Source organism: Xiphophorus couchianus, chromosome 11 (assembly GCF_001444195.1).
Source record: "Xiphophorus couchianus chromosome 11, X_couchianus-1.0, whole genome shotgun sequence".
Classification (NCBI taxonomy): domain Eukaryota; kingdom Metazoa; phylum Chordata; class Actinopteri; order Cyprinodontiformes; family Poeciliidae; genus Xiphophorus; species Xiphophorus couchianus.
This window is the reverse complement of record NC_040238.1, coordinates 11,360,996-11,378,051: the sequence shown is the minus strand read 5'-3', so window position 1 is coordinate 11,378,051 and position 17,056 is coordinate 11,360,996. Positions and strand designations below refer to the sequence as shown.

Sequence of the window (17,056 nt, the reverse complement as noted above, 5' to 3'; positions counted from 1 at the left end):
CATTAAAAGGGCTTTGGACTGTTGCCTTATTAAAAGCAAAACAGACATTTTCCAATTTTTTTGCTTTTGTATTACTGATAGAGCATGATGGAAACATTTATCAATATTAATATAAACTAAAGGGCAGGCAATGTTAGCAAGTGAAAATGTATTGGAACAGGAAACAAACAACTTGGCTACTCATAAGGATGTGAAACGGGAAGATATTCTGTGCTGCTTATTCATCTCGAAGTAATAAAGTAAATCTAATTATATCCATAGTGCGTATGAATGTGCCCCAAAAACATCAAAACAGATGCATTTAAAAGGCTCGTTTTAAGATCTAATTTAGAGAAGTTGCAGATGATTTTTAAATATTGTGAAATTTGCTTCACGAAACGGTTTTCTGTCTGAGGGGATGTGCAGGTGTCTGAACACTGACGTTTTGACGTAGGGGTCAGAGAAGCCGTTGGCGTCCATAGCAGCAAGGTGAGCGCAGCGTATGATGCCCACGACCAGGCAAGACTTCTGGGTGTTGTACTTGAGGGAAATCATGATCCGTCCCCGTTCCTCCAGAGACTTGTCTTCTGTCTTGTTGACCTAAAAAGAAAGAAAAGCAAATCGATTTTGTCATTAATAAGAGATGTTTCAGGGACGTCTGTCTAACAGATCAGGTGTAAATGATCATCATCCTGCCTGAACCGTTGACTTAAAGGCCATGTTCACCCTGCAGGTTTTGATGCTCAATACCGATTTGCTTTTTTTGAAATCCGATTTTTCTTAGATGGCTGTTCACCCAAATTAAATGCAACCACAGTTAGACGTCTGTGTCCTACAAGCTAGACGTCACACAACAGCGCTCTGTTTACGGGAGTCCAAGACAAAGACTGCATCCAACGTGTCGGCACTGCTCCCTTAGGCAAATGTTTATGTCTGGATTCACTACGTTTGGCTCCTTCTGGTGGAGAATTATGACGCGTGTCTCACGCTACTGACGTAAAAGTGGAACGAAATGCAACACGACTGTTTGGACTGTTTACGCTTAAGTAAAACTTAGTTGTTGTTTAAATGCAATTAAACATTGAAGATGGTTGAGAAGAAAATGGTTGATACTGAGGGTAGAAAATGTTCATAGAAAGGTATAAAATGACAGTGAGTGACTATAAGATTATGAAGAAAACAGACTGTTAAAACAGACAAAGATATTTATTAAAAAACTGAAAAATATCTGTTCAAAGAAATATTCACAGAAGTGTGGCTGGAGCCTCAGTACAACAGGTGTTAAAAAGGTCAGAATATTTTATATATCCTGGGGAAAATGTCTAATTACTAACTGCTAACTAATTGCTGTCTTGACATTTGTGGGTCTTGAATATCACCCAATCAGTGATAAACTGATTGATGCCGTTTCAAGTACTGAAGATGAGTCAAATCAAAATAAATTTCCCCTATTTTAAAATAAAAAAGCATGTTGCAGAAAATTAACCTGTTTAATATGTGCATAATTTTTCATGTACCCCCATCCTTTAATCAGTGTAGAAGTAAACAGATTGACACGAACGTGGCTTTTTTCTTTTAATGAATGTTTTTTAGCTAAGGATCAGTTTTGTCCCTGAAGAGGACTGTAATATCAAACTGGCTGCTTCTCTGATACACGTCTGTATTAGTCACGCTGCATACCCACAATCCCACTGACAACGCTGACATGCGTCTCAGTCCACAGATGGCATGCAACTTGGGAAGTTCACATGAGGCACGGAAGAGAACGAGATTTAAAATTAGTTGCACAGTTTTATTTTTTCAGCACAATGACAGCCGTGATGCGACTGACACCGGTCCGGCTGGATGTCCACACAACCAACTGGTCTGTGTTTGTTTTTCTAAAAACACAGTAAGGAAAAAAGTGGAATTATTATTCTTTTGACATAATACATTCATTGATTTTCACATTCAAATCAATTCGATTTAAGTTGATTTTGCTCCCTTTATTAGATCAAGTCAAGTTTGAGGCTCAATTGTTAAATCAAGTAGAAAATAATGTGTGTTTGACATTTTTAAAACAAAAACAATGCTATATAGATTCAATTGAACCTTTTACGGTCCTTGACAAGGTGCTCTAAACACTCTGTGGAGAAAAATACATACTTCAGAGTATAAAAATTACAGTCATGCAGCCCCTAAAGAGGGATCCGATCTATTTTTCTCTCTCTCTGCAATGACCACTGACTTAGAAATGTAATTTGCGAGCACCACTATGGCAGCTGCTGATTGTGTGAATATGTGCTGGGTTTTCCTTTACCTCAGCTCTTTTAAGAAGACCAACATATTACACAGAATAAGGAAGTTCATATCAGCGGGGAAAATGCGCAGCAGCTTAACTACTTCAGGCTTATCAAGAGCTGCTTGGAAGTGAATGGGGCTGGCCTGAAATGTGGCCATTCAGGGTTTAATTTCTTTCACCGAGCATTTCAAATTGTTATGCATTAAAATGATCCTTTCTACTTCATATGAGCAATATTATTTATGCTAAAATGTATTTACTGTGACACTGGAAAAACGGTAATCTTAACTGAGCTTTTTCAAACAAATTTAAATTGACGTGGAAACTTATCAGCTTTTTTCTGCAACCAGACTATTTTATATTCTTTAAAATTGGTCTTGATCCAAACTTCTTCATGACTTCTGCAGGGGTCTTTTTTTAACGTCTTTATTTGGAATTTTTATAGATTTTTTGACTAATTTTCAGTCCATTATTTGTACCTGCTGTATGTAGATGTATGGCACAAAAAAGAAGTGTCGAGTCTTAAAAATCAACAGCAGATAAAAAATTTTATAAAAATAGAAGGAAACATTTCCAGCAGCCACACTGAAAGCCTGTCCCAAATTTATTTGGAGAATTTGAGTTTTAAGATAATATTAGCCTGATGGAGCATAAGATTTTTTTAAAAATTTTGAGTAATAGAATTTTAAGATTGGAATTATAATTCTGAGAATAAAGTCAGAATTTAAAGAGAAAAAAAGTAAAAATAAAAAGTCAAATTTCTGAGAGGAAACAGTCAAAGATTTGATTAAAACCAAAATTCTGAGGAAAATGAAATCTCAGTTACAATAATCATGTTACGTAGATTTTACTTATAAAATCTCCTTATAAACCAAGAAACACAACCAAAAGAACAAGAAATGGCGAGCTTGGTGAGAAGCACACAGACGTTCCTGTCCACAGCCGTTTGTAGGAGACGTTGCTCAGCAGCGCGTCCTGTGGCGCTCGCAGCAGGGTACTAATCAGAGACCTCCAGGGAACCGACTCTCTCCACATGAATCACAGATGACTTTTACAAGACGTCTCCCTGGACCTGTGGGCTCGCCATCTATCTCATCTGGCATGCCAACACGTTTCAGCCGCAGCCTCGGTTTACTGTCGGAGGTGCTTAGCCTCACTTTTCTCCTCAGGAGTTTCCACATTAAAGATTTCCCTCTGGTGCTTCGAACTGCTTAGTTTTCTATAACAGGAGAAACTGAGATGAGAATAAACTATGAATGTACAAGCGGAGAAATAAAACCGCATCGCTCTGCAACGTGTTGGATGGCCGGTACTTTCCTGGAACTTGACGGGTATTCCTGAAAATCACAAGTTACCTTTGACTAGGAACTTCAAGGGTTACTTTGAAGTTACCCGTTCTTGAACTTAAAGGGGGCCTTTTATACAAATTTCACATTTTTCTTTTTCCATTTGGGTCTCTGCTGCTTCTAAAAACAATTCAAAAGTAAAAAAAAAAACACCCCAACATTTTTTGGCAATAACGTGATGTATTTTAGTTACTGGAAAATCAGCTGTTTGAAAAACCTTACATCACATTCTATGGGCGCTGCAGCGTCACCTAGCAACTCAACGTAACACTGGCGTTACCTAGCAACAACAACAAAAAAAATAAATTTTTTGACTTTTGAAACATGGATATTTTAATATATTTTCTAGGAGATTTTTTAAATTAATCTCAAAACTTGAGTTATTTTTTTTTCTAGGAGTCGTTTTACTTTTGAAACTGAAAAATTTCAACATTTTTGTAGAAAATTTGAAACTAATCTGAATATTTCAGAGTTTCTTTGCCCAAATATTAAACTTTTCAAACTCCCTTGTTTCTTCTACAAAATCTTAGAATTTCTTGGCAGATATTTACTCTTTTTTTTTTTTATCTACAAAGGCCGTAATACTGTGGACTGTGTTTTTTTGAGTTGGGAAGTTTTTGCATCGTCAGATCTGGCAACCCTACTGAACACGCCATTTTTGTTATTTGTAAGACTGAGGCACATGCGCAATGGAGAGTGAGATGGAGCCACAGAAACATGAAACCAGTATTCTGAAATGTATCCACTCTGGATAAACTTTTAAAAAATCATAATTTTTGTTCTTCCAAGACGCTGAATCCCTGTGAACGCACAGCAACAGAAAACCTTTGCGGATCCACCTTAAATTGTCCCCGTGTGGGTGGGACTTAAAAAGGACATGTCCAACCCCATAATGACTCTTCTCTTCCAGTTTCCACTAATCCACTCTAGCATAACCGCACCGCCATGCTGCTCTGTTTGCTTTACATTTCCCAGCCACTTGTTCTGTGGCCTGGAGACAAACTCAATTAAGATCGGATGGAGGATGTTTATTAATTGAATTAAGTGCAGAGTATAACCGGACACCTTTAATGCAACCCTTAACATCAGTCTGAGTGAAAGCAGTTAAATTGCTTTTTAATACAGTGAAAAATACATAAACTCTAATTCACTCTCTCACTAATCTGTGTTCACTGTGTTTGCTCTCTTTATGGGATGCTCAGTTGTGGGAGAGGCCTTTAACACAGAAAGCCATTTCCAGCTCCAAACGGTCAGTTAAAATGCATGAAAAATTTTTTTTTTGATGGTCCAACAAGTCAAGACTTTTGTTTTTCATATTCAATTCCCACTCCTTAACCACCTACAATTACATGTAAAATCCGTACAAACAGCAAATCTGGCTTTACGTCAGACTTTGACTGACCAGGATCGATGCTTTCAAGGGTAAAGAACGCAGAGAAGAAGGTGGCAATGCACAAAAATGTCCTTCAGCATAATTAGGTTATGTTGTCAGGACGATGAATGTCAGAGCTTTTAGAGAGTCATTACCGGTCAGAAAGTTACATTAAGGACAAAAAGCAACAAAGTGCATTAAAAGCCTTGTTATTAAACTGCTTCTAGAAACAAAACCAAAGTTATTATATTTACACCTAAAGAAGAACCATCTGGAGTCAGCAAACTGCTTCAGTTTATTACAGCTAGAAACTAGAGATCAGGCCCCAAATCTGGGTGTAATGATGAACTTTGACCTGAACTTTCAGAGCCACATAAAGATAGTTACAAAGTCGGCCTTCTATCTCCTGAAGAACATTTCCAGGATTAAAGGACTAACGTCCCAACAAGATCTAGAAAAACACATCAATGCACTTATCTTTAGTTACATTGATTACTGTAATAGTCTCTTTACAGTTGAAAAGAAGAAAAGTCAGATAGTTTCAGCTGATCCAGTATGCTAAAAACGACTAAAAGCCCACCTGTTTAGAGTTGCCTTTGATTCTTGACCAGCATATTCAATGTGTATTGATGATTTTAATGGTTGCACTTGACAAAATGGAAGTGCATTCCATTTGGCCATATGATGACTGTTGGCCATCATATGGCCAACAGTTTTCACAACTGTTGGCCATATGATGTGTTTAGGACATTATGTGGAAATATTGCAGCAATATTCCCACGTAAAGTTTGGGTGGAGATTGGTCTTCCAAATGAACAATTTTTACACAGTGGCTTAAGAACAACAAAGTCAATGTTTTGCAGTGGCTACCACAAATCCCTGATCTCAATCCTAGAAAAAGTCATGGACAAAACCAAAAAGGTGTGTGTGAGCGAGGTAGCCCACAAACCTGGCCCAATTCCACTGCTTCTGTTAAGACGAATAGGCCAAAACCCCAGGAGACTAATGTGAGAAGCTTGTGGAAAGAAACCCTAAACGTTTGACTCAAGAATTAATTGGAATTAAATTTGTCATTTTGTTGTGCAGTGCTTCTTTCTGACTCGTTCCTGAGCTGAATGGTCCAATCAAAGTGCTCCACTGTTGGGCCGAATCCATCAATGAGACAGACACTCAGAGCTGCTGTATGAGACGACGGCGCTGTGACAGCCCTCTGTATCCCACTGCCCTGAGCTTTTACTATTCCTGTTACCAGGAAAAGTCGCAGCTTGGTTTTACTTGTGAGTGTTACAGCAGCAAACTGGATCAAGAGAACTTCAGAAGAAGCAGAAACAACTGGATTTAAAATGAAATAATAGACTTACTGGGTATGAGTTTAGGAGCAAAATCGCTGTTTTCCTTCTAAACAACAAGAATTAACAGCAGAAGGTCAACCACTTAATTAGTTGATGGTTAAATGCATTTTTCATCAGGTTAACAATACTTTAAATGTGTTTGTGACCCAAATCAACTTTTTTTTGCCCAAATGTGACCTATATATGACTTTTTCATGGCAGTCTGAGCAACCCTATTACAACCTTTTCAACCCCCCAAAATTTGATTTGTCACTTCCATATGTGGAACTAAATTGTACCCGATTGTTTTCAAAGCATCTGGAGTTTGAGCAAGCAAGTCAAATTTTATTTGACTTTTATATCACTGATGGAGAAACGTGCCTCATAATTCTGCTCCAGAAGAAGCCATGCGCGGATAATCCTGACGTAAATAATGGCTGAAAATCATAACTATGACATTTCTGAAACGTTTGTGTCAGTGAAGTGCATCACATCCAAACAAATGTCTCTACAGAAGTTACATTTAACTTCTGTAGCTACTTTTGGTTAGCTTCCATCCTCTTGTTATGATCTTGTGATGATACTGTCAGCGCCCATTGCCGAATTAACTTTAAAATCGATCCATAGATGGTGCCGTCCATTATTACTTCCGTAAACAGAGCGCTGCTGTGTGACATCAACGTTCTTCTTCTGCGCATGCCAATTGCTTTGGGGGTCCTAAACTGCTCACACAGAAGTCTGACTGCGGTCAGGTTTAATTCAGTATGAACAAAAAGCAATAAAAAAAAAAACTGAGCGTCAAGACCTGCTGTCTGAATGTAGCCTATTGTCTCCACAACCTCTATCAACGTAAGTTTGCTATTTCAACCATTAAAATGGGCAATTCTAAGTGTTTTTAGAGCAGGTCTCAAGTATTGACGGAAGCTTTGAATAAAAATTTTTAAAGAACTTATTAACAACTCTGTGGTGGAAACACAGCATTTCTTGAAATTGAGCAAAAAATAATGCCAAAAAATAAATTAAAACATTTTCTGAGCATGAATCAGTTTCAGACTCCCTGAGGTGAAAATTAAATCTGTCCTTTTGTTCCAGTGTATAAAAATATTTTCTGCAAACTAACCCCTAAACCCTCAGGTGTGTTTCAGAGTGTTTAAAAGTTAGCACTGTGTGGTTTGGTATGGGGAATGAATGAAGGCATAGTTAGGTTGCACAGCTGTGAAGGTGCCATTAATACTGAATAACAGCAGCAGCTTTCACAACCACATGCTGCCACTATGATGATGTGTGTTGAGAAAGAGCCTTATATTAATCAGGCATCTTCCTCCATGAATAACACCCATTTGCTTCTGCAGTGAAAGTGTTCAGGTAAAGACGCACCTGCAGTCCAAACCCAACAAAACATTGCTTTCTGCTGTGTTTTGTTTTTACTAATTCGCTGAGATTACCGGTCATATAGATCATGTAGCCATATAGCCACCTCAGATCATATAGCGCTGATCTGAGGTGGCACCAGATGAGCTGCAATGAGGTCCTGATTTACAGTCTGGGAATAAATGAGCTGATATTAGTATCGGCTCATTTAACACAGAAAATGAACGACAAGCTAAAACTGCTTCACTTGATCAGCAATTACAGAAACCAAATGTTTCACACTTACAGCTATGCTGCAAAAAGTTGACAACCTACAAGAATCCACTGGTCATTATCCTGCCTCACCAGATTCAGGTCATTTGTGATTTCCAAGCCCACCACGTTTCTGTTCTTCATCATTACCATGAAAGTAATGGCGAAGTGTTTCCCAAACCATGATCCCCAGACAAAATGCTATTACTAAATTTAAGCCATTTTGAATTCTTGGATTTATGTTTTCGATGTTAATTCAATGGATTTAGCTCATTCTTATTGCTAGCCCCCATTAGGCTTTGCGTGATTTATGGGCGCGACTTCAGCCGTAAACCAGAATCGCCATTTGTTTACATTTTAGCAACTCGCTAACGAGCTTTCGTCAGAGGTCTTAGGCTATAAAATATGTGGGAATAGTAACTATCACATCTTAAATGTGGCAATATTGTTTTATCGCTACCTACAGTTATTGCGGGGTGGGATGGTGACTTGAAGAAGCGGTTAGCGGTTACCCAAATAATCTACACTAGCATATCTAGCTACTTCATTAACTCCGTTGCTTTGGAAATGCGGGTTTTCTACCGTTGGCTTTTTGTCCACACAATGAAACAAAAACACATGAAGCATTTTGGGTTCTCTCTTCAAGTTTAGAATTTTTAAGCCAAATTCTTTTTTGTTTCCTTATCTGTTTGGTAGGCGATGAAAACTACAGCTTATCACATAAACACTTTTGGGAGCATGTTCAAAACACACCTGTTGCTGCCACAAATTAAATTTGGTCTGATCATTAGAGTGCAACCACTTATGATCAATTTTAACTTAATATGGTACAATAACCGAAAAGAGAGAACGTAACGTCTGTCATGACTATAGATTAACAAAAAACCCTACAAATTACAGTGAAGTACTGATACTTTCAGAGGGCGCCGGAAGTAAGACCCATAACCATTCCTACAGTATCCCTCCCAGGAATAAGGTCAATATTGGTTCTAAATAATTTGCTAGAAATCACATTCTCTTTTTGCCTAAGGGTTTTTTTCACACCCCATATTACGGTAGACTCGGTTCGATTGGACCAAAATTACAATGTTTGTTACATTTCCAGCTGCTGCGGGTTGCTTTCACACTGCACTAAATTTATTCAGAATGTATGAGGTATGAATGCGTAACCAAACTCTGATTTGGACCAAAAAAGTGACCTCTGGTTCGCCTGCAGACCTTGGTCTCAGTTCATTTGCCATTATGATGATGTGGCAAATGATCATAGTCTGGTGCGGTTCCAATGCATTTGCGAATGCCAAGTGGACCAGAGACCGCTCCAAAAGCAGGACGTAGACTATAGCACAGGGTATTCTGGGTAAATACAACCAAAACAAACAAGTGTCTAGACAAAAGAGAAATCCTCCAACAGGTAAAAACTGACACCACTCCATTTTTGTTTACATTTTGATGAAGTCGTACTGATTGTCTTCTTCAGAGGTTTTCGTGTCATTCCCTACAGTATCTCATGGTGCAGCGTTACCACAGGTGAGGAGAGAAATGGGCTTTTCAGAGCTTTTGGTTGGTTTGACACAGCACAGTGTGAAAGAAAAACACACCAGCTGAAAATGTAACAAATGTTGCAACTTTGGTCCTCAAACTACCCAACCATCAGATGTGAAAACTCTGAAGAGCTTAGTACCAAAATATATTTAAGACCTGTTGTTGTTGTTGTTGTTGTGTTTGTACCAACCTTCCAGACTTCTCAGGTGTTCTGGTTCTGGTCTCCTCTGCATCACCAGAACCAGAACCAGAGCCAAACACGGAGAAGCAGCATTCCTCTAATCTGGAACAGACTTCCAGAAAACGGCTGAGACACTGAGTTCCTTTAAATCAAGGCATAAAGCCCACCTGTTTAGAGCTGCCTTTGTTCCAAAATAACTGGAAATTACAAATGTTTTGATGATGAATATTCTTGATCATTTTTATGATGACTTTTGACAAAATGTAATGTTTGTTTCATAATTGGTTATTTTGTTACGTTTTTATGATGTAAAGCACTTTGAAATGACTTGTTGCTGACTGTGACTTCAGAAAACCTAGTGGACCAGGACCAGCAGGTCGGCACTGACTGTGGAAACTATATGATCTATCAATCCAGGCCTGGGCTCTGCCTATTTGTGCTACTTTATTTGTTTAAAAAAAATCCAACAAAACCTCCTATCATTTCTACACATTTATGTTTTTTTAGACTTTCAAACACAATAAAATCCAGTTAATTTAATAAATTGAAAAATATTTTCTGTTTACTGCTGACTGAAGTAAAACAAACAAAAAAAAACATTATCTTTATTGATTGAAGGGAACTGAACTGTGACTTTTGTGTCCCGCTACGCCTCTATCTATGATGTAAGGTTAAACAGTTCTGTCAGGTTATTACAGCTGGCATCATAAACAAAAACTAAACTTTTTTTTTCTTGAAGACATTTTGTCCACTGCTGAGCTCTGATTTAGCTGTCCTCTTTGTGAACTATGGCAGCGTTTGACTGAAGGGTCCAATAACTGGTTGCAGAATAATGAACCATTTTCCACCGTTCTGTCAGCGAACAGCGAGAAAACAATGATTACTTATTTGTTACTTTTACTGCCAAGACGCTTCAATCACTGCAGTTCTCTTCATCGATTTTGAGGGTTAAGTTTTCAGAAAACATCACTGCTAAGCAGCTTGCTAGAGGAAAGTGTAAATTCAGGCTTGTTTCATCGTTTTGATGACGGAGTGTCTGGCCCAATTTAGACAGAAAGAAAGGAGGAAATTTCCACCAAAAACATTTTGGAAATTTTTTTTAAAAAAGAAGAAAATACTGAGTTTCAAGAGTCACATTTTTTTTAAATGCTTTTTTTCTAAAACATTTCTGGGTTTTCTGGTGAAAATGTGCTCTTTTTTTTTTTTTTTTTTGAAGAGTCAAAACCTCCTAGAAAATACTCAGAAATGTTTACATTAATCTCAGAAATTTTGTTGAAAGAAACTTGGAAATTTCTGAGTTTCCAAAGTCACAAATTTGCTAGAAAAAACTCAAAAGTTCCTGAGTTTCAAAGGTTGAAAATGTTTGACTTTTGAAACTCAGAAATTTCTAAATTTTTTCTCAAAAGATCCTGAGATTATTTTCAGAATTTCAGAATTCCTGGGTGGAATTGTACTCTTTTTTTTTTTCTTATCTACAATGGCCCTAAAACGCCGTTGTGCCACTGATCATTGTTAAAAGGCCAGGTTTTTATGTTGTCAAAGTCAGAACATTTCAAAACTGGTCCACATGTAGGACATTTTGTCCCTTCAGCTGGAAAACAAAACATATTTTAGAAAGTAGATAAATTAATGCTGTTATGCACACTCCTAACCAATTGGACTCATTTTCAGAATCCAGTGTTTGTTTGAAGAAGGCTGGTTAGTGGAAAGAGAAATGGAGGCGCTCTATATCCCACCAGGACCTAATTTAAACCACAGCAGATTAAAGCACCAGGTAGTGAGCCAATAAGTGGGGTGCAGGAGTGGATTATGTGTTGTGAGAGCACCAGAGTGGAGTGGAGTGTCATTGAACTGTGACTGAATACCCTCATGAAACTGCCCACACGGTTTGTAATTAATGCGGTGTAATTCTGGATCATCTGTGTCTAAAGAACGGCCCACTGAGCCCAGTACTGCAAAACAACCATAACAGATCCAAGGCATGTTCAACTGAACTGGGAGGTGATGTTTAAAAAATAATAAGTCTTGGTGAAATAATGACTTCTGAAAGATTTATCTGTAAAATAAATCTTTCAGATTAACATATAGTTTGAATGCTGCACTGCAACAACAAAAAAAGTATTTTTGGTCTACTTTCTGTTGCAACTATCTTAATGTACTTGAAATAAAACAAAACTGACATTAGTAGTTTTTTACCCAAATTTTGGTAATTTTCTTAATATTGATAAGAAATACTAGGTTTTTTTTTAAAGGTTTTTTTTTAATCAATAATAGATTATTAGATTTTTTTTCATCTATAACATGGAAAAATGTCTCGTTACAAGTGAAATAATGTGCCAGTGGAACTAGTACTTTTTAAAAACCAGTATTAAGGAATAATTGAGCTAAATCAAGATTTTAAATTTAGCTAAAAAAATTATATATTTGCACTAAAAACTAGATAAAAAATACCTGGTTAGGTTTTGTGATGTTGCAGCGTGTTAATTTCTGTTGTTCCAATAAGATATTTTGTTAGGCTTAATTATGTTAGTACTCTACCTGGCCAAAAACAAAAAAAACAAAACAAAGTTGCCAGCAAAGTCACACACTTATTTCATTGGACCGCCTTTAGATTTCATTACAGCACACATTCACTGTGTCGTTGTTTCAATAAGTTTATTGAAACTTTTCCTGCACAACCAACAGGAATGCAGTAAGTAATTTTTGGAGGCAAATCAACAACAAAACTCGTCTTTTCCAGCAGCCATTGTACAGTGAATACAGCAGTAAAACCAGCTGCCTTTATGAGCAAGAGTTCCACTTTGTTGCTAGGTAACAGGCTGGGCTTGGCTGAGGTTGCTTGATAACTTAACATTCCAGAGGATTTTGAAACTGTTAGTTTTGCAGACACCAAAAAACATTAACTTATTATCAAAAAACTGCTGGGTGGGGTTGTTTAGCTCTTGTGTTGTTTATAGAATAAGTTCAGATCCAAATGGAAGCACAAAAACCTGAAAAATATGAATTTTGCATAACTGGTCCCCTTTAAAATTCTTGATTTTTAAAGAGCTTTAAAAATCAAGACATAAAACAATATGTGAGACATTGTTTTATATGACAGCACAAACACCCCCCAGTAACATATGCAAGCGTTGGGTTGTACACTTACTGGCAACTGTTTCTCCAGACAGTTGTTGAAGTTTTTAACTTGGTTGGGCTTCAGCTTCTTGAGGGGAATCCGCGTTTCCCCGATAAACTCATTGTGGCGAAATTTGTCCTCATCACACACCGAGATCCTGAGAGACCAGAAAATATTGAGGAAAAGGTGAATACAGTGAAGCTCATATTAATGCTTTGCAGCTTAAATTAAAAAGATTATTCGGGATTCCAGCTGAAATACAGGTGTGTTGCAGTGAAACTGCCAAGAAGCGCTTTGTCAGACCCAATCAGGGTGACAGGAAATGATGGGATAATTATATATATAAGTTGTGCAATAAGACTCACTGATAGATTTTTTTGATGGAAAAATCGTCCTGATTATGTGAAGTAAACATTTAAGATCAAATTAATTATTCATCTCTTTCTGTTCTCTTCTCCTTCACACGATGCTTGAATTAAATCACACCGTGAGATTTCAACTTGTTAACAGATTTGTGTTTTGAGACACTTTAGAAATAAACACAATACTAATCTTTAATACATGACTGTATACTTAAAGAAACATTTATGAGTTAGACAGAAATCAGGAACCTGGAAAGGTTCCAACACTAATCTACCGGCAGGGGGTCGACTAGCTTGATAAGGGAGCTTAATTTCTCATAAAGCTCAAACTGCATCATAAGAAATAGAATAATAGTTCTAAACATTACTGTCAGACAAAATATTATGCACTTAGATATGAATATACGCAAGATTTTCTCATTTTATGAATATGTATCTCGATATTCTATGAAAATAAGAAACTGATAGACATTGGTTTGAGGTGTTGATTTAGGAAATCATTTATTTTTTAAATTTAAAAATTGTTGAGTTTTGCTAACTCAGTTGCTGATTTTGTCTAAATTACGAAGGTAGGACTTCAGTCAGAAAACATGCAGATCATAAATGTCAGTTTCTGCATCAAATCACGGCTGGAGATTGTGAGGAAAAAGACTCCAAATCATATATGTGAATTTTTGTTTGTATTTTCTTAATTAAAAGCCATATTTGAATGTTCATGTTGTATTTTTCTGTGTGTCTCATTGGTTCGTTTGTTGCCGCATCCTCAAAGTTTCTTAAAAAAAGGGAATGTGAGGAGAGGAAATGGAACTGCTGCATAAACAGACTTCAAAGTAAGAGCATGAATGTAAACGTCTAACTACTGGAAGGATTCTCAACAGTCAATAACCAAAAATTTCAACACAAAAGTAGAACTTTGTAAGCAAAACAGCCAAGTGAATTAGCCCTTTTAGAATTTAACTGGAAAAGTTAATTGAGGGGGAAGCTAAGTGAGCTTTCAAAGCTAGCATAAAAGGGCTAAAGTGATGAACAAATAATTAGCTCTATTAGCACATTAGTGGAAGTGTACCTTGAGAATCACTGGAGCAGGAACATTTCTCTCTCTTTTTTTTTAAAGCTTTTTAATATTTACATCGTGGAGACTTAAATTGTAACTTCTGTTTCCTGCTCTTAGCTGAATGTAGCAAAACTCGGGGTGATCATCTCTGACCAGCACATCTGGCACCAACAATGCCCCGTTCAATGTCTCTTAAGTCCAATCTAAAATGTCTGATTCTGAGTTTGAACTTCTTCACCACGTCCAGATGCACCAACTTCCTGCCATGTGATCAGCTGATTTTCCATTTGTCTCGACAAGCTATTGAAACTATTGGTGAGTTTGTTCTAAGAACTGAACAGAAAAGGAGTGACAAGAAGTACGTATGTCCTAAAGAACTACTGATCAACACAACTTTAGCACAGTAGAAGAGACTCTGGTTGCTAAAACTATGAAAGTTTTAATTCAGGTAGAAATCAGTCAGCGGTAAAAGACGAACAGTGAGCTTCTGGTTTCACTTTTCAGCCTGGGATCTATATTCCTCTTCAGCATTTCATTAAAGTTACAATGGAAACCAATAATCGGAGCTCTCAGCAGACCTACAGTGCGTCTCCAATAAATGCAGAGAGCGGTCCCTGTGTAAGGGCTCTCTGCCCTGACATGACATGATTCACACTCAGGCTCATGTAGATGAATACTGTTTGTTTCAAGTGCTTTTCTCTGCATAATGAGCAGCCGCATAAAGAAAAAAACATGCTGCCTTTGTACGCCCGATAGCCTAATGTAATAGGACCACAGGTTGCGTTGGATGTTGTGCAATCAGACATTCAATATCAATAACAGTACTGATAAAAGGGGTGGTGTTGAAATCATGTTTCAATTTGCAGGAATAAATGAGTTGTGTTATTTGGGAACGTGGAGTGCAGTCCACTGGAATGGCTGACCAGATCACGCCTCACGCATGCTGATGCTTCTTCAGGTCTCTGTTGCGATTCGGAGTGGCAACATTTCAGTTGATTTTGATGCCATGCGACACAAAATCATCGGTAACACACACTAATGTGTTTGCAGAGCGCTGATAAGAGCGGCAGTCAATCACTGTGGGTCAGAAAATACATCGGCTGCCCAAATACAACGGACTGTCTCTGTCTGACCAAACACTAACTTCTTCAGCTGGAACAAAAAATGTGTAAATACTGTAAATATGAATTAATAACTAATGAACTGAAAAGTTTAACGGCTCTAAAACTGAGCACAGGGGTGGCTTCTGAATGAATGGCATAACCTGCAGTGTTCTTTTCTTTGTTTATTTCCTGTCAAGCAATTAAAATTTCAACAAAACAAACCCAGGAAATGGAACTTTAAAAAATGTCCCAAAAAAAAGGATCTGCAAAATAAAAAGTAAAAGAGCTTAAAAGGGAGCAGAAAGTGGCTTATCCTGAATTTACATGCATTTTTTTAAAGAAAAAATATTGTTCTATTCTATGCTGTTGCACTTTAGGCAAGAAAATGTTTATTTTCATCATTTAAAGTTTATTTGAAGTTTTTGTAATGTATTTCTAATATTATATAAAATAAACATAAGTGGTTAAATAAAATATTTATAGAATTGACCATTTTTTTATCTGATTATCCTATTTATCGTCAAAATCATCAAATAGAGTAATTAATCAATAATTTAATTGTTAGTTACAGCCCTAATATATACAGTATGTATATATATGTGTGTGCATATCTACACTATTCAATATTTTGTCATTTTTACTGCTTGTTCTCAAATCAATCATGAGCAAACAAATTATTACATTTATTTATAATTTATTTTCATCAAATCAATATTTGAACATTCAATAATATCAATAATCAATAATCAATAATATGAATTTAAGCTTATTGATTCCTTTCCTGACAACTTCCAAGAGCTGCTTTAACGCTTTTCCAGGACAAAACATGGTTGCATCATCTGCAAAATCTCATTAAAAGTTTGGAGCTCAGTACTGAACCCTGTGGGACGCCACATGTAATAGTTAAGCATACAGATGTTGTTTGCTTCCGATTTTATGCGGCAGAATTTTATGACTTATTCAACTAAAGGCATTTTTCAAGCCCCGCTACATATTTTACATCTTTAGTTTTCATTATATTTTCCATTCACTCCATCACTGCCATAGATGTTGATCTGACTCTCCATTAAGATGTTTTTTTTCTGGATGAATCTAAACACCAATAAACCATCATCAACATTTACCAGCAGATCTATATGATCAATCGCTCCCTCTGAATCCTTCCATTGGCGAAGTTCTCCATCAGAGCCAAAGCGCTCCACAGTTAGCGGCTCACCTTCGCGCAGCTACTTATATACGTGTGGTTGTCTATGTGACGGAAAAATTTAGTAACAAAGTTTAAATAAATTTGAATGTACACTTTATGATATTTCTATTAAAGGTTTGCACTCAGTTGCAGCTCAACAGGACATATGCTCTTCTGACCCTCCTCAAATAAGTGAAGAACAGGATGTTCAGCAGTTAGAAATGTGAGACATGGCTAAGGTGATGAGCCTAGTTTGTAGAAGTTCAGTTACTAGTATCTGTTTAGCCATCAGCAGAGAGGCTTTTTGGAGAAATGCCTAAAGTTGAGCTGTGAATGTGTATGCAACCCTGCTCGACTGAAACTTACAGATAAGTAACGTATAGATTTTTACCTGACACTTGAGCCAGGGGGTGTGACTAAGTAATGTGTGATGTATCCTATGTAAATGAGGGGACGTTCAGCCCCAAGTCAGAACTCATCCGATTCTCACTGAGATGTGAGCTTTGAATGTTTTCTCCATTTGCAAATGTTAATTAAAGCTGTGTTTGTTCTCTTTTATAGCTAAAGTTTGGTCTCAA

General features: G+C 37.1%; 1 protein-coding gene across 1 annotated transcript in view; it reads right to left on the bottom strand.

Moving 5' to 3' along the window:
* doc2b (double C2-like domains, beta) overlaps positions 1–17,056 on the bottom strand; it is a 118,439-nt gene that overhangs the window by 11,235 nt on the left and 90,148 nt on the right. Inside the window, exons 5-6 of the mRNA XM_028032305.1 lie at positions 12,804–12,930; positions 422–579 (exon numbers count right to left, since the gene is read on the bottom strand). Coding sequence (XP_027888106.1) covers positions 422–579; positions 12,804–12,930 — 285 coding nt within the window. The remainder of the gene's footprint in view (positions 1–421; positions 580–12,803; positions 12,931–17,056) is intronic.